At 50.1% G+C, this 17,991-nt stretch overlaps 1 protein-coding gene across 2 annotated transcripts in view; it reads left to right on the forward strand.

Moving 5' to 3' along the window:
* The first annotated feature begins 3,665 nt into the window (after nucleotides 1–3,665).
* Nucleotides 3,666–17,991, forward strand: part of LOC138447754 (galactosylceramide sulfotransferase-like) — a 52,243-nt gene continuing 37,917 nt past the window's right edge. For both annotated transcript variants that reach the window (XR_011259939.1, XM_069604071.1), the window contains exon 1: nucleotides 3,666–3,966. Coding sequence is in view for 1 of the 2 variants with exons in the window: in XM_069604071.1 (XP_069460172.1) it covers nucleotides 3,869–3,966 (98 nt within the window). In the remaining variant the exon portion in view is untranslated. The remainder of the gene's footprint in view (nucleotides 3,967–17,991) is intronic.

Raw genomic sequence — 17,991 nt, forward strand, 5'->3', positions numbered from 1 at the left:
ATCTAGGATTAGGGGTAAAGTAAATATGCCTCGCTACACTAAGGTGTTTTCAAAACGAAGTAAGCAATGGGTGATCAAACCAGTCTATGATGAAATGCAGTTCGACTTTGTGAAAGGCCTTTTGTTGCTGTGTTAGAGAAGCACAGATATGGAATTTTGGACGTTTCTGTGCAGAGCAGTGATCCATTGCCACCGAACATTGCGACTGTGCCATGCCCACCCGAAGCACAGCTGATTTTGAAGTACAAATCCCGGTTTAAATAATTGCGATACGATTGTCTTTTTGTAAATACATGTTATTGTACAGTGTACCTGTAAATCTAACCCCTACCTTCACCATCCTGGGTGGCGAACAAGCTGGGTGTCATCTTTGAATTCTCTCTATTCACCTCACATATGTGTATGTATATATTTTTCTCATGTCTCATCTCATGTAAATGTAAATGCTGCGCACTGTTAACAGAGGGAAGGCTTGCATATTGCAAATAATAAAACAAACAAACAAACAATAAATCTCACTTTTAACTCAACTCCTGTGGTACTTTATACTTTCCCTGACCTTCTGCCAAAACTTAAATGTCTCAATTTGGGCTGCAAAGCTTGCAGACAACGGGGACAAAATTGGGGCACTTAGAACGCGCCAGCCAAGCGGCCCGTGGCATTTGGGAGAGAAGCCAGTTCGCATTTGCACATTGAGGCGCACTACATAGACGGATTATAAACTTCAAGTTCTCACAGATGCCTATACTACGTGATGTTGCAAATAAAGAATGCGAAGGACAGCGCCCAGATGAGGCCCACAAGTCGCACTGGAAGTATAAGGGTCTATTTTTTTTGCCCTTGAGACAGGGACCATGCCGAAAGAACTACATTTGAAGGGGGTGCGCAATAACGTAAGAGACGATAAGGCAGAAAATTCAGAAACTAGACCGAGTTTCATTTTAGTTCAGTATACGAAAAATCGTTGTCAAGAGCACGGTCCGTTTTACAGACTGCATTACGAAGAGACACAATGGAAATTTCAAATATAATATAAGTAAATCTTTACACGCTTTTATACCGGAATGAAGATTTAATGAATGGATGCATGAATAAATGAATGAATGAAGAGCTAGGAAAAGCAAGTAAAACGTGTTCATAGTGGGCACATGGGCATGCAGGTCCACTGGTCTCACCAATATCGGTCCTTGGCCCAGCCACTTTTCCCTGCACTGCCTACCTGCACTAGGGGACTGTCTCTATATCCTTCAGCCCCTTCTCCCGGCATTTACCTTGCACTTGCCACCAGCTGGCCCTATTATTTAATTTGTATTCAACTAACCATGTACAGCCCTTCCCCATGCGCGATCAGAAAGACACCTGGCCTAGTAGGATCGTTGTCTGTCTGCCCTTGTTCCCCACCTGCCTCGTCACGCCTAGAAACACTTGAGTATAGGCGCGTTACAAATGCCTTATCATATATCATATCATTCCTCACGCATGTAGACTAACTGTCGTTTATCATTGTGTGTTGGCCTCGATTTATTTCGTTACTTTTCGCATTGATTTTAGAGCCGCACATACTCCATTGAACTATCCTTGCAAGCAAATAGTTTCTGATCGGCTGTAATAAATAAAATAAGTAATATTAATGAAGATCGGCTGGCGAGACTAATTATAATTTTTTTGTTTTCATAACAGGTATTTGCTCCCCTTCTGCTACTGCCATCGGTTTGAGACACCAGCACATGGCTTTTACAGTAGACACCTGCAGCTTTGTGTGAACAACTGGAGCACACTGACAATTTTATGGGACGATCGCCAAGGGCCCACATGCCCTTACGCTGTACTAGTGGCTAGAAGCAACATATCAACCTTTACGATGGACTAGTGCCTAGTTGATGGAACAGCCTTGCGGTACACCGTGCTTCCAAAGTGCTTCTTTTAACGAAAAGCAACACCCTGTGTACCATGGCGGATACAGATAAAATAAAATAAATGGCTTTCGAAGTTCATATGGCAATTGCTGAATATTCTCTAAACATTTAATGTAAAATAAATGTATTTGACCAAATGTACCGTGTTGCTGGTTGATTTTAAACTACAGTTTCATATTCCGAATTGTGGCCCGCTGTGTTGCGAGATGGTCTGTGTTGGTTTCCGGGTTCTGTGTGGAGTCGCGTAGAAGACGACTGGGCGCGTTTGCCTACGCAGCACAGTAACGTCACGTAGAGAGGCGGGGAATATGAATGTTTTGATAATGTCAGGCTCAGGGGCGGGGGAATTGATTTAGTGCCGCAAAAGCAGGTCAGCCAGGGCGATGGGGGAAAAGATAGGATTATCAGAAAATGGCGGCTCCCTGGTGCTTGTTTTCGCGTGCGTTTAATGGACGAAAACTCGGGTAAGGTCCATAGGAAAGTTTTCTAAAATTGAGCCACTTAGGCTTAAAAAAACATGGCCGACCCATAGGGACAATAAAAGTTTTTACTAGACCGTGCCTTTAAGGCGCAGGGGTCACGTGCATTGCAATAGGCAGCTCATCGGCTGGCCGTTCAGCATTCTTGCACACTGTGTGACCGTGTGCAAACATGCCTCATGCTGTAAAGTGGAAAAGTGTATTCTTCCTAGCAATGGAGATCAATAGATAACAACTACACACCTCTGGGGTGAAAGGAATAATCCAAGTAGGGAGGGGTGATGAAATGAGGGGGACGCATTACAAACTCCTGTTCAGTTCTGGGTGGCACACATTTTGGGCAATGCAGTTGCGCAGAATAACAAAATGAGCAGGCCATCCTGTGCAAAGAGGTGCCCTGTGTGTCGCCTCTTTTCACGTTGGTATAAATAAAGCTCCCTCCTGGGGACGAGGGCTTAGTGGGCGCTACCGTTTAGTGTGTCCAGTGGAGGGGCACAACAAAGTCTCCAGAGGTCATGCAAAGCTAATATAGGATGCAGGCAACCAGCAATATGGCTGTGTTATTATAGATCAAGTTACCTTAAGATGTGCCTCCAGCCCACCTACCATGCCGAGGGGATGGTAGCTGCACCAGAGTGCATGAGCTTCAGCTATTTATTTATTTATTTACGCCTTTGTAAAGCGCGCCTAACCCTCGGGCATCTGGGCGCTAGGTGTATAAATAGATTTCTCAGAGGCTTTGAAGGCACAGCCTGGCGCCCCTGACTAGGCAACACTACCATTCGCGTACCACAAATGCATTCAATGAAACCAAACTGCAGGCGTAACCCACAGTCATTTACCGGTGCCCCCAAACCCCTCTCCTGAAAGTGGTTCCCTCAGGGGGGCCACCATTACTCCTTAAGTGGCCTTCTATTGGTGAATTACTAGGGTCACATGCTGCCCTAGTAATTGTGAAGAGCTTTGGCGATATTTGTGATTTCAATGACTCACGCCAGCGAAGCATCATTGTGTTCTGTTATGAGAAGCACAGGGAACTAGTGAGACTCGTGCAAAGCACAACATTAGCGTTTCTCCAGGGTGGAAACCCCACCGACTGCCCCGCTTTCTTCCCGTTCACGTCCTCTGCGGGGTGCATGGACTTTATGTCCTATTCCTGGAGATCCGTGTAATCGCCTGGATCCCAGCGCTTCCCACTTCAGCACGCCCTGCCGTGATCTCTTGCTGACATCTCCCATGCGTTTTCTTAACGCTGGCCATATGTCTGGGGGGCAACGCAGGGTAAACCCCTTCTTAAGAGGGGTGACAATGGGCCTGCTTCTGTGAAAATCTGCAGGCTTAAAGGAGGTCACTTTAGCAAAAGGGCAGAGTGTCTCTACAGCACCAGCAGGACAGATCTGTGTGGCGACCCCCAGGAAGGCCTGCCACGAGTTAGCACAGCCCCGCAGAGAGTGCTTGAGCGGGCAATGAGCAATGACGCCACGGTCCCTCGGGGTTCGGAAGCATCGCCCAGCCCTGCTCGCCGGCGCCCTGCTACTGGCCCTGCTCCTGCTACAGAAGCGGAACGCGTGGTAAGTGCCTCGCCCAACGCAGGGACACTTTAATGCTGGGTGGGGGGTGGGCGGTCTGACTGAGGGACAGATCGATTGAGGGACGGACTAGCTGAAGGACTGACTGTCATACTGACGAGGATTGACCGATGGACTGGCCATATAGGCATATGAAAATGTTGGGGGGGAGGGGACATGACAACTGAAGGAAAGGGGCGGGGTGGAAGAAGGGCGGGTGGTGGCTCAGAGGGATAACGCTAAACTACAACACCACAAGAGTCAAAACTTGCATAAGACTGGTGGCATATCTTTAAAGTTAAATTCTAAAGACACGCCAGTCTTCTGAAAGTTATAACACCACAGTGTGTCTTTAGAATTCACTGCATTGACAACAGTAAAAAATGCCAGTCTAGCCAATTAACACATACCATACTTGCTTCATCAAGATGCCCAGAATAAAGTCATGTCACAGTAAGAAAGGGCTGGACTGGCTGCCCCAAAATGCCAGTCCGAGTCTAGCCATGCAATATTTCATATTTGTCTTCTCGATGCCCATAAACAAATGCTGCACTTGCCAAGCACCTCTCGAGCACATGTATACACACATACGCACACACTCAAAATTATTCATACGCATCAGGGCCTTTCAACCTTTTCAAATAGAAGAGGCCTCGAACCTCAGGGGTGGCCTCCAGCACCTGCCCCCATGTTGCCAGTCGGCACTCAGTGGCCTTGTAACACAGCAATATATTAATTTCTCTCTATTTTCGTTCTGGGGCTCAAAATGTGCACTTTGCAGCGATTGCATTACAAATTGCATTTTCTAATCCCACAGGACACACTGATGTGTTATCACCGCACTGCCTTCTAGCACTGGTCCCTCCACATCAGCCACTTGCTGACAAAGAAGGGTTTAGAGCTCTTCAGTGGGAATTTAGTGTTTAAGCTCCCTGCTGGCTGGCCGCCTCGATATAATTGGCGGCTATTAACCTTATCTCTGTCACCATTGTAATTATTATTTATTTATAGGGCGCCGAAGCCCCCAGGCATCAGGGCGCGCGAACAAAAACACATTGGACAAACGTAAAGGCTCAGGACAAAAGCATAGGAAGGACCAGCGCGTCAGGGAAACGGCATTAGTTTAAGGTAGAACTACTGGTGCCTCAGACTGTTTCCTCTCTAAGCGGGGGGCCACCCAACCATCATGTTGAAAATGGGCCCACACACATCTTGATTCCTTCATGCCTGCCAGCCACCCACCCAGTGACACAACTACATAACATTCACAAACTTCATTCCACCAGGAACATACAAACAATGCATTATTTATCATTCGTTCAGACACAAAAGTCAACACACCCGAAATGTTGGGCTACACTGACTTAACCTAGCTGAACTACATTGCCATGGCAGGACACAACCTGAAAAACAGTGCTTGGGGGTGGGGGGAAGTGCACTTTTAACAAGGCCTGGCATTTAGTAATAATGGAACATATTTCATTGTTAGCAACTGAGTTTGTATGTATACATTTTTAGGCAATTGAAATCATGATAGGTGATTTTGTACTTGCATGTCAGGGGAGTGAGCAGGGCATGGGAGACAGAAGGCAGCTCATTCTCACAGTTCTTAAGTGTGTGTTTCTGACACAGACAGACAACAGCTTTTAACCTTGAGGCTGCACTAGAATAGTCTCATTAGAATATGCAGATGCACCCCCAAAGTTTGCCCCTCTCCCGGCGACTCCTGCAGTCTCTAAAAGTTAGTCCCTTACTACAGTGTTAGCCCTCAGTCAGGGCCGGCCCTAGGATTTGCGGGGCCCTGGCAAAAGTTGTGTGTGGCCCGTTGCAGAAAATGATGTAAAAAAATGTGTTATTAATATCCGTAGGGATCAAATAAACTGTCCTTCAATATCTGAATTATAACTGTTAATATTACGGTTGTAGCAATATAAGGAGTGAGGCTTATTTTGGAGTAGCTGAATCATTCGTAGAGATGGGGGCCTCACAATAAAATACAGTGATGAGGTAGAGAAATGAAGCTCACCGGTAAGTAATCCAAACATGTGACTGCACGTTCCAAGGATGTAAGGGCAGGGATTGGCCCGTGGCCAGACAGGGCAACGTGCTTGTGCTGCAGGATAGTGCAATCGTAGCAAAGCCTATTTACCGGAAAGGTACTGAGGCTAGTCAGAGTAAGCAATTCTGCAGGTCTTCAAATGTCATCAATAGGGCTCGAGTCCAGAAAAAAGTGAGGGGGATCTTTAACATACGCACAAGGACTGAACGTATCCTAACGTGAAATACGCACATTGAATTCAACTGGCCTTTCCTAATAGAAGAAAATTCCAAATAGAAATGAGCATTGTCGTTCACAAAATGAATCAATACCCGAAGTAAAAAAAACAGCTAGAGGAGATTTTCCCAGAATGCAAAGTATAAAAGGTGTGCACCCTTTTAACCCAAAAATCTATATTGAAATATTTTATGGAAAGCAAAATACCCGTACAAGACATGTGCTTTGAAGACACTTTCATGTGGTATTTTGGGTTTCGAATCCTGGTGGGCGAAAAGCTTGAGCAAACAAGCTTTTTTGTATGCTGGCCTCAAAAACACCCAACGGCGATAGAGTCGGCACTGTGAAAAAAGTGAGCGGATGCTACCAACACACATATAATCTCAACTTGTACCCTGAAAATCAGCACAGGACCAGGGAGAACATCTCTTCCGACATGCATGGACCTGGTAGATCATCACAACAACAAATGTGCCCTCTGATCCTTTCCCCGCCTCACCGCGACGTTTGGCTTTCAACAATACTCTGTTTCATAAATCGGACCTGAAAAGTAAACCCATCATAATTAAAGTACTCCAGCAACAGAGGCGTTGCTTGGGGGGGGCTAAGGGGGCTAGAGCCCCGGGTCTTTTGGTAGTAGCCCTGGATAGAAGCTCAGGTGCTACAACCAAAAGGCTAGCTAGCCCTGAGTCCTGACATTAGCGTAACCCCAGATCTTTTCCAGACCTAGCAACACCCCTTTCCAGCAATATAGGAATCCTTTTTGAAATATGTCAAACAATAAGAGTACAAATGTTTTGTTATTTTCACCACATCTCGAAGACTACAAATACCTGAATGCAATTCCACAAAATTATAAAGAATGGCTTGTAGGCTGTCTTTGAAGACTTAATCATAACAAAAGATAAGGCGATATGGTAACCTTTTGCATCGTATGACAAAGGTATGCTTTATATGGTGCGAGTGAAATGTGACATTCTGCCCCGCAAAATTGTTTTTTTATTTAACACACTAAATGTGAACATGGATGAATACTATGAATACCACCCAGTCCAGCACCCTGGCAGTGGCTGCTGACTTTGAGTCAGGCCACCAGCCAGGTGAGGGACTGAGCCGCACAGGGTATCCCTGCCGCTCGCTTCACTGTAATGGATTGCACTGTCCAATTACTTAATTGATGGAGCAGCTACAATGTGGCCCCCCTCCTACCCCTGCCAAAAGATGGGATGGGGGACAATTTGGCAGGCCACAAAAGTTGGGGGGGACTTGTCCCTCCTGTCCCCCCCTATAATTACGCCCATGACTGGCCGATTGACTGAAGGACTGACTGAATAAAGGACTGACAGACAAACAGACTGGTGGACTGGCTGACTGATCTACTGAAAGACTGAAGGAATAACTGAAGTACTGACTCAATAAATAGACTCGCTCACCGGCGGACTGCCGGATTTACTGACCTCAGGGATTGGCCGGAGTCTCAGAGGCTGACCTGCCCCCGCAGCGGGCACTAGAGGGACAGCCTACATAGCGGGCTGTACCCTGTGGCTGCTGCTTTCTTTGGGTGGTCACCCTCCACTCTTCCTCCCCCTGTGAGGCGAAAGAGGCGCCGTCAGGGCCTGACCTTCCATGGCAGGCACTTGGGGGACGCTTACAAGGCAGGGGCTGCTGCGGGTCAGTCTCTTTTCCAGCAGCCCCCCACCACGCCTTTTGAGCTCGCAGAGTTCCTGGCCATCATTCTGTTGGGACCCATCATCTCAGATTGGTAAGTATGAAGGCGGCCTTGGGACGCCGGATGTCCGATTGCCGTGGGTGGTTATGCCCACCCGAATGGGGGCCTTTTCACTTTGCTGGCTGCCGCGTCGGTTGTAATTGTTTTTTATGTACTGCTGTAACTCTTGGCTTGTATTATTACTGTGCAACACATGTCCCTGGAGCGGGATGGTTGCAGTGGATTCGGCCACGAGCCGCTCTTTTGAGGGATTGGTCGGACGCTCACGCAATGTGGTTCCTAAAATTTAAAAGCCGCCCATGAACAAGTGGGTTTGCTGCATGTTATGCTTTTTAGTAGCCGTGTCGCGCTGTGCATTCTCTGTCCAGCCCTCGGGCCCTGCTACCTTGATATCTTTATGACTGTTTTGTTCGCCCAACGCTCCGTGGATTACCACTTTTTGTATTTGGATTTAGAATTGGGTAATGACCTCCAAGGACGGGTCGCAGCTGTGAATTGCATGTAGGATGGCCTCCATGCCGCATGATGCATTTCGATTGTCGGGGACTGTGGTGGCCCGCCTCCGGTCACCGGGTGGTCCGGAGATGGTGTCAGGGTGCCCGACACGGCACCAGGACACTGCGTGCACGCAGTGTGTGAGGGACAGGGATCACCCTGCCCAGTCCGGATCACCGGCTCGCTCCAGCGATCCTAGCTGGGGGCACCCAGCTTGGATCAGCCTTGCCGTGTGGGCACCCAGCCTAGGCCACGATCACGTGGCATGGCCCACTGTCAGTAAGAACACACAGCCACAAGTTGCCGCTTCCTGGGGCTCTGCTGCACTGCCGTCTGCGTGCCAGCATAGCCCCTTTTATTCAAGGAGCATCATGACACAGTCGTTACGCTCACGCAGGAAGACCACTAGACCAACACACAACATCCCTCCTTTATTATAACAAAGAAAAAATCACCCACTGCAAACAAACAACGACCCTCGGCAGGGTCTACCTTGGTGCATTCTAGTCCGTGCACCCATTGGGCTCCAACATCATCACTGCAAACATAGGGTGCATTCCAGTCTGCGGACCACCTAATAGCTACTCAGGAACTTCAACTTTTGGTACTACAAAACAAACAGGTGTGTTCCAATCCGCACACCACGGGCCCAACAGCGGGCAGTTGGAGTTCAGAAGATTCCGAGATCGAATTGGCCTGTGGCGCTGCTGCAGGACAGAAAGAATATATTTTCTTCATCGGCCTCCTCTCCCGCATTATACTGCCTTCTCCCTTGATCTTCCGCCGCTTGGACCGCAGCCACTCTGGGGATCCTTTTCCCCTTCGACTCACTCCCCTGCGATGTCCCCGCAATGCTGGCTGGTTTTGGGGTGAGGCACACCCGTGCAAAGTGATCCACCTTCCCGCACCTCCCACAGATGTGTCCTTTCGCCGGGCAGTCCTGCGGGTGTGGAAGATCCCACCCGCACTGATGGCATAGTGTGGCATTGGGGTCTCTCCTTGGCCAGTCTCCCCTCCTCACCGGCTTTCCTCCTTGCCACTTGCCGACAGATGCCACCTCCTCCAGCTTGACCCACAGCATGGGGGCCTCCAGCTTGAGGTGTTGTCTAGATGAGTCCATGACTGAGGCCCGCACCTCTGCCAGTTCTTGGGCATGGCCAAGGTCTAGTATCCGGTCGAGGGTCAGCGCTGGGTCCCTCAGGACTTGCTTGCACAGTTTGGAGGAACTACAGCCGTAGATGATCTGTGCCCTGATCTCGTCCTCCTCGTAATTTCCCAGGGGACAGGCAGTGCAATGCCACGCAGCTTCCCGTGGAATGCATCGAGGCTCTCCCCTTCCTCCTGCCTTGCGCACCTTATCCTGAACCGTTTGTAGTCCCTGTTGACCATGGGTCGGAAATACTCATTCAGGGCTGCGATGGTCGCGTCATAGGACTGATCCACAGGCTTTAGTGTCTTGAAAAGCCTCTGGACTGCCAGTCCGGCGGAGTACAGGAGGGTTGGACGTTTGGCCTTGTCCTTCATCTCCACTGCCTCAAAGTATAGTTCTAGGGTCTCAACCCAGGCTGTCCACCGGGGACCCAGACTGGCAGGCGCACCCACAACATCAAAAGTGGGTATCGGTGCCAGTTGTCCTCATCATGTCCCTTCATCGTCTGACATGCTTAATGCTGTGCAGGATGCCGGATGTGGCCACTGGTGTTAAGTGTTGGGGAGTGCTCGCAGTTACTGGGCCTCAGGTGGCTGGACCCCTTATGGGGAGGTCTTGTGAAGGCGCCCACGTGCTCCCCGGGCAGGCGCTACCTTTGGGGATGTGGATGGGAGCAGAGGTGTCAGGATGGGTCCATCCCGTTGTAGCACTCCCTGGACTGGGCCTACGAGTCCCTGCCCCTGTAGACCATACCCCTGGCACTCACTGGTGATGTACCTCAGCAGTGCCACCCAAGGTAGAGTTCTTCCGAGGGCACACAAGCACTCTGGGTGGAGCTGCTACCCTCGGGTTTGGCACAGATGTGGCCTGCGGGAGGGGTTGATGTTTCGTTTCCTCGCCCCTCCCCCCAACAGACAGCTTTCTCCTTTAACTTGTATACGGCTGCTGCCGGGTGTGGTAGGCTATGACCCTTTTCGGGGCCACTTGGCCAGCCTCGAGATCCACTTTTGAGAGAAAAAAAAATTCTTTTCTTTTCTTTCCTTCTAGGCCCGGGTATTAATGGGCCTTCCTTCCTGGTGGCCCCGGGCCTGCCCAGGCTGTTCACCGCTGCGACCTCACTTCTCTGTGAGTGAGGCGGAGAGATGGCCCTGCCCCCTTTCTTTGTTCCTGGGGTTGCTGAGGCCCTCCCCCTTTCTTAGTCGGCACGCCGCTGGGCCTACGCCTCTTTCCTTCGTCGGCCCGCTGCTGGGCCTGCTGGGGCCACGCCCCTTTCCTTTGTGCAGCCTCGCCGGCCTTCGAGCCCCTACCGTGCCTTCTTGGTGCACCCCACTGGGGCCGGGCGCTGGTGGGTCCCTGATGACACAGGGGGGCGCGTGCACACCATGCTCCGCCCGCCGCACCTTCCACACGCGGCCAATGCCGCGACACAGGCTAACACAGGGCCGCTCACCACCACGGGCACCAGGCGCGGAGCATGCCCTGGGCATTCCTCGGCAGGACACACCGTCTCCGTCCACGTGGGCTCTTTACTCGCCTCCGGCAGAGGTGCCTGGTGACCCGTGCAGCGCAGGGTACACGGGACCCAGACCTCCTCGTCGCCAATGTGGTGGCCCACCTCCGGTCACCGGAGCGGGCCACAGATGGTGTCGGGGCACCCGACACGGCACCAGGACGCTGCGTGCATGCAGCGTGTGAGGGGCAGGGATCACCCTGCCCAGTTCGGATCACTGGCTCCAGCGACCCTACCTGGGGGGCACCCAGCTCGGATCAACCTTGGCGTGGGGGCACCCAGGCCAAGATCACGTGGCAAGGCCCACAGTCAGTATGAACACACAGACACGAGGGGCTCTGCTGCACTGCCGTCTGCATGCCAAGAGCCCCTTTTATTCAAGGAACGTCATGACACAGTCGTGACGCTCACGCAGGAAGACCACTAGACCAACACACAACAGGGACAACTATTTTAAAACACGTGTCTTTTGGTAACTTACTAGCCGATAGAGGAATCTAGGCCGCCGGGCAGCATTTTGTATACCAGATATTTCTCTCGACATTCCAACGTGGATTACCACGTGTTTTTAATACAAATGTAAAATTGGCTTGTGAAGATCGCTATGTTTCTTTTTAAATTCAACGGGTTTAAACATTCAGAGTTACTGTTATGGATTTCCAGGGAGAAAACGTGCATTTGTTGGCCATTACGGCTTGTGAGGATCGCTATTTTTCCAAGTCGTGTTATCGCGATGTAGGGTTTTATTTGGCTGTAGGCACGTGGATTTCCGGTTGAATGGGACTACATTTTGGAAGTGCTTAAATGATATACACTAAGGGGCCGATTGACCATGCCTCAGCGCAACGCGTTTCATTTCAGTGTATTTTGCCATGGCCACCGCGCCTAACGTTTAGCTACTTTGTTGGATGCAAACATTTTTGGAAAGTATGTAATTTCGTCAATCACTGCGCATCGGTGCATTTCAAGCGCCTCTTATACAAGTGGATCGTTGGTTTAGTGCCACAAGTTTTTATTCAAAATGTCAGTTTTCACTTATTTCAGTATTGTCTTGTCCGTTGCTCGGGGGATCACCACAAGTTTATTCAAAAGGTAATTGTGGAATTAATATACCGCGGCGAGGCATCTTTTTCAATTGACCGTGTTTGCAATCTTATCAGCTTCATTTGTTTTCGATTATGGCATCAGTTGACCAGCCGGTGTTTTCTACCAACAACTCCTTTTCCCCAAGCACGTTTGAGCATGTTTTGGTGAATGGAATGGGTTGGTGAACAGTGGCCTCCGTGCTGCACTTCTGTTTTACTATTTACCACTTTGTGGTAACTACCAGCACGTAATGGCGTGGCCTTCAGATCATAAATAGTTGTAAACCTACAGATCAATGCACTTTTCCTTGCACACTGCGCACTGCTTGCATTTTTAATATGGGGCACGAGTTATTACAGTACAGCCGCCGTGTACTTTCAATTGAAGGAATTCATTTTTCAACTAAGTAAACTACGCAAGGTGTTTTGCACTCCTGGGTTACCACATTTTTGTGCTATTTCAGCACATACAAAAGGTATGTACAATTGCGAGCAGCTACATTGGACTTTCACATGACTGCAGTGTGCATTGAGGCAGAACAGCGGGGGTTTTCTCTCGCAATTTTAGCAATTCTATGGCAAGACTGGAGGCGAGCATTATGCTTCGACTCCTTTATTTTACTACTCCTCAGCAGTTTCAACAAACCAATAAAACCAACAACAACACTGAAAAATGCCCCAACAGACTTTTCTTCCTCTGAACTACAATCCCCATAGTCTCTGTAGTCCATCTCACTCCAAGCTCAGCTATGACTACATCCTGTCCCTGAGCTCCTCCTCTTCTTTTACTGCTCTTCAAGCAGATAAGTACTATTTCTGGTCATCTCCCTGTTTAATATTAGCTATTTGGTACAACATTGTTTAGTGAGTCATAGATTTGTGTCTGAGATGTATAGTATTATGCGTAATCTTAACCTTAGATCGTAATAGAATACGCAGCAGCGTTGAGCTTTATCTTAACCTCAGACCTTTACGTCATACGCAGCGGTGACCGTGATTCACGAGTAGTTTCACTTTCATCTTGAGTTTTATAGGTTAGTCTACTGCCGTTCAGGTGAGCGTTAGCCACAGGCGCGACCACCCCATGCCGTATGCCTGGCACCTTAGGGGTGGCTGGCCGGCGCCGTGGGTGTTTGGGCAGCCAGAAGAGCCGCGTACGCAAGGAGTCCCCGGCCCCCTCCTGCGTGGAGGCGGAGGCGCGGGAGACCCAGAGATGCCCGCACGGCAGCCCCCTCCTTCGCGGAGCCGGCCACGCTCAGAGACAGCGCAGTCCCTTGGCCCCCTCCCTTGGAAGGGAGGGGCCCCACCGCAGAGCTTGCTTCCGCGTCGATGTTTTCGGCGACACGGAGCAGAGCGGTCAGTAAAAGCCAGGCCCGGCGGTGATTTTGATAGAAGCTATGTCTTAGCTCTTCCTTTGAGCAGAACTGCTCGTAACATCAAAGCAGAGCGCTTCAGGGAACACGCTCGCCTCAAGCTCGTATCAGAGCCAGCAGCACACGAATAGTGCAAAAAGCCCCCAACAGGCACATAGCCTGCGCAGCACACGGTGCCCTTCACAACCAGAGGGCTCAAAGAGCGAAACGCCCATCCCAGGCACACACAAGAAGTAATTAAGTCCGGTGCAGCCACAATCATAAAAAATAAATTAAAAAAAGGTATACTAGGCACACAGCATCCTCACAATATGTCGGAATTTGAGTGGAGTGAAGAGGAGCAGTCATCGGACTTAGCTGCCAGCTTCAAAGTGGTGCTGGGAAGTTCACTCATAGATGCAGTGGCTCAAGGGGTTAAACCCCTGCAAGACAGGCTGGAGTCCTTAGAGGCTTTATTACATCAGCCAATAGACAGCACCAAGCGGACAGAACGCACACCCACAGAACCCTCTGAGTCAGGGTCAAAGGAGAGTACTAAGGCCCGTAAGAGGAAAGCCCCTCTCGACCCCCAGGGCCCTTCGGATGGGGCAAAAGAGAAGGCCCCGGAGGTCGTCGACGCCTTCTCAAAGCTCTGTGAAGTGTATTTGCGGCGTCAGACAGTGCCAGACCTCACGACCCCCGTTCCAGGGGAGGATGATGATGGAGAGGAGAACCCAGACTCGGAAGAGGAGCCGGAAGAAGGTGAACCTCCCTCCCAAGATGAGGAGGAATCAAGGGAAGAGGAGGAAGATAAACCCAGCGGAGGGAAGAGAATCCGGAAGGAGAAGCACCTCGAAGAGGTGGTGGAGGATATGTTTGATCCGGACAGCATCCGGAATCCGAGGTCGACCGATTGGCAGCCGCCACCAAGAGTGGCGCAGTATATGACCAAAAGACTGAGAAAAGCATTGGACAAAGAAGTCCGGCAGCGCCTTCGAGCGTAGTACCCTAGACCGGATCTTCCAGGGAAGGTAGCCGAAACACCAGAATTAGACCCCAAGATGCTGACATTCATGTCAAAGATGGCCATATATCCCTGCAAGGGTATCGATAGATCCTGGAGAAGTTGCCAGGAGAAAGTACTTGACCTAGCCGGTCCGCTAGCTAAAATCATGGACCTAGCAGAAAGGGCCAGAGATACGGGGGAAGAAGTGGACCCCGACGCCCTAGCAGGCTGGGCGCAGAGAGCAGTATTCCTCCTGGGAAATGCGAACTGCGTCATTGCCTTGGAACTCCGGAGAGGACTGCTATTGAAGATCGATGCAAAGCTCAGTGATCTCGCCTCCTATGAGGCCGGTGAAGCAGCACAAGGGCTCCTATTCGGAGAAACCTCCGGCAAAGAAATGGGCCGTTTCGTGGGCACGTACACATCGCTGGAGAAGGCACAGGCTTCAATCCGTAAGATCTTTCCCAACCGAGTTTTTGGTGGGGCCAGTCGCCACAGGGGTCGTTCGACTGGCCGTAACCAAGGAGGAAGAAGACCCCCTAATCCCAGAGCACAATACTGGGATAACAGGCAGCAGGACTCCTTCTTCCCGACTAGAGGGTGTTTCCACAGAGGGCACAGAGGAAGAGGATCCGGCCGTGGACAGGGGTCCACACAAGGTGAGAGTTGCGCATTACCCCCCAGTAGGGGGGAGAACTGGTATGTTCTGGAGAAACTGGCGCAAGCTTTCCAGTAATGCCTGGGTACTGCAAACAGTTCTAGGTATGCATCTAGAATTCGTGAGCCCACCCATGCAAGAGCGCAGGCCTCACCATCAGTGTTTAGAGTGCGCAGAGCAGGAGCTCCTAGATCCAGGAACTTTACCTCCTAGCACAGAAGAATGCCATAGAGAGGTGTCCGAAGGACCCCAAATTCATAAGCAATATGATTCTGGTGCACCGGAAGTAGAAAGTGCGACCAGTTATAAGTTATGAAGGAGCTAAACAGTTGGGTAGTCTACCGTCACTTCAAGATGGAGGGCATCCACCAGCTACAAGACTCTCTCAGAGAGAAAGATTGGCTGACGAGGTTGGATTTGAAGGATGCCTACCTAACGATCGATAGTGGAGGAGTTCTGGACCTTCCTAGCTTTTTGCTGGAAAGGACAGCCCTGGCAATTCAAGACCATGCCCTTCGGGCTTGCCTCAGCTTGCTGGGCCTTTACCAAACTGACGAAGCCTATAGCAGCAGCTATAAGGGAGAAGGGAATAAGATTGATCATCTACCTAGACGATCTCCTGTTATTAGCCGAGGACCGAGAGGCACTCATATATCAGACGAGATGGGTCCAAGACCTGCTGGCTTTGCTGGGATTCCTAGTAAATATAGAGAAGTCAGACACAGAACCCGTGCAAAGACTGGACTTTCTTGGCTTCGTCCTGGATACCAGGAAAGCGACCCTCCAGCTGCCAGCACTAAAAATTTGCGCCATCAAGAGGGAACTGAGAGGGTGTTTACAGAGACAGGTAGTGTCGCTCAGAACCCTGGCGAGAATAGTGGGGCTTCCATTCAAGCCATATTTCCCGGACCATTACATTATTGAGCCTTACAGAGGCTAAAGATCAGACACCTCCAGCAGGGCTTGAGATATCATCAATCAGTACCATTGGATCTAGAATCCAAGACGGAGCTGGAATGGTGGTTGAAGAATATGGACGCCTGGAATGGGCGAGCCATTTTCGCAGACCGCCCGGATCTGATCACAGAATCTGACGCCAGCCGACTAGGCAGGATGCGGGAACCTGCATACAGGAGGGAAATGGAGCGAAGAGGAACTCCACCTCAACATAAACTGCCTAGAGCTGCTAGCAGGGTCCTTTGCGATCAGAGCCTTCACGAAGGGGAAAATGAGATTGTGCGTTACTAAAGATGGACAACATATCAGCAGTGTGATATATAAACCATCTAGGCGGCACCAGATCCAGAATGCTAGCCGAGCTGGTGAATGATTTCTGGCATTTTTGCCTGCAATCAGAAACCTCAGTCACGGTAGTGTACCTCCCCGGAATGATGAATGTGATAGCGGATTGGAACTCACGCTACCTCACGGACTCCAGCGATTGGAGACTGGATCCGACAGTGTTTCAGAGGATGAACAAGACCTCTTTGCATCCCGGTTGAACACCCAAACAGCAGCGTACTTCAGCTGGAGGCTGGACCCGGGTGCTCGATAGACAGATGCATTCCTGCAAGAATGGAACAGAGGTCCTCTTTACGCTTTTCCCCCATTCATGATGCTGAGTAGAGTTCTAGCGAAGCGTCAGAGGGAGAAGGCAGAGCTGCTGTTAGTGACGCCACTCTGGAAATCTCAAGTGTTGTTCCCAACTCTCATGGAACTGGTAGTGGACCTCCTGAGAATACTTCCAGAAGTAAAACACCTGCTCACGGACCCATTTGGGTCGTTTCATCCTCTGGAAGTGAGAGGGACACTCCCGCTCATCGCGTGCAGGATATCAGGAGACGCTGGGCTTTGCCGGGCATTGCGGCACAAGCTGCTCAGCTCATCACAGAATCCTGGGCTCCGTCCACGAGAAGGAGCTACGACGCGGCTTGGGCTAAGTGGACTAGCTGGTGCAAGGGGAGAGGTGTTCATCCCATTTCTGCACCAGTAGTGATGATTTTAAATTTTTTAGCACAGTTATAACAAGGTGGAAGAGCGTTTCGTACCATAGAAGTGTACAGGTCCGCAATTTCAGTGGGTCACCTATCTATTGAGGGTTTACCAGCTGGCGAGCACCCAGCGGTAGGTCGACTCATTAGAAGGGCCAGATTTAAAGCGCCTCTGGAGCCTCGATATAAGACAGTCTGGAACGTGCTGGTCGTCTTTACGCTATTGGAGAGCTGGCCCGGAAACAGATATTTATCCCTAAAACAGTTGTCAGGGAAATTGGCAATGCTGTTGTGTCTAGTATCTTGTAAACGCGTGTCAGACTTGAGAGCGTTAGAGATAGATAGGAGGTCATTTGGGCCAGAAGGAGTAACGTTCACGATAGTCAAGAGAACTAAGACAGGTACTTCTACAGTACACTACCCATATTTTCCGAATAGACCTAATTGGTGTGTTGCAAGCTGCATCAGAGAATATGAAAGCAGAACAGTGGAACACAGAGCTGCGAATACCACACAATTGCTGATAGCGTGTAGAAAGCCTTTCCAGGGCATATCCACAGCCACTATTGCCACATGGGTGAAAGAAATCATGCAGGCAGCTGGGATAGATGTGGGGAAGTACGGGGCCCACTCAGTACATGGTGCCATGGCATCTAAAGCTTTTAAGACAACGGTATCCCTTAGAGATATTATGCTAACAGCAGACTGGTCGAATGATCGAACATTCAAAGAGTTTTATTTCAAGCCGACTGAGAGTTTAGCGGTCACAGTGATGGA

Source organism: Ambystoma mexicanum, chromosome 3q, assembly GCF_040938575.1.
Source record: "Ambystoma mexicanum isolate Mex_15411 chromosome 3q, UKY_AmexF1_1, whole genome shotgun sequence".
Taxonomy (NCBI): domain Eukaryota; kingdom Metazoa; phylum Chordata; class Amphibia; order Caudata; family Ambystomatidae; genus Ambystoma; species Ambystoma mexicanum.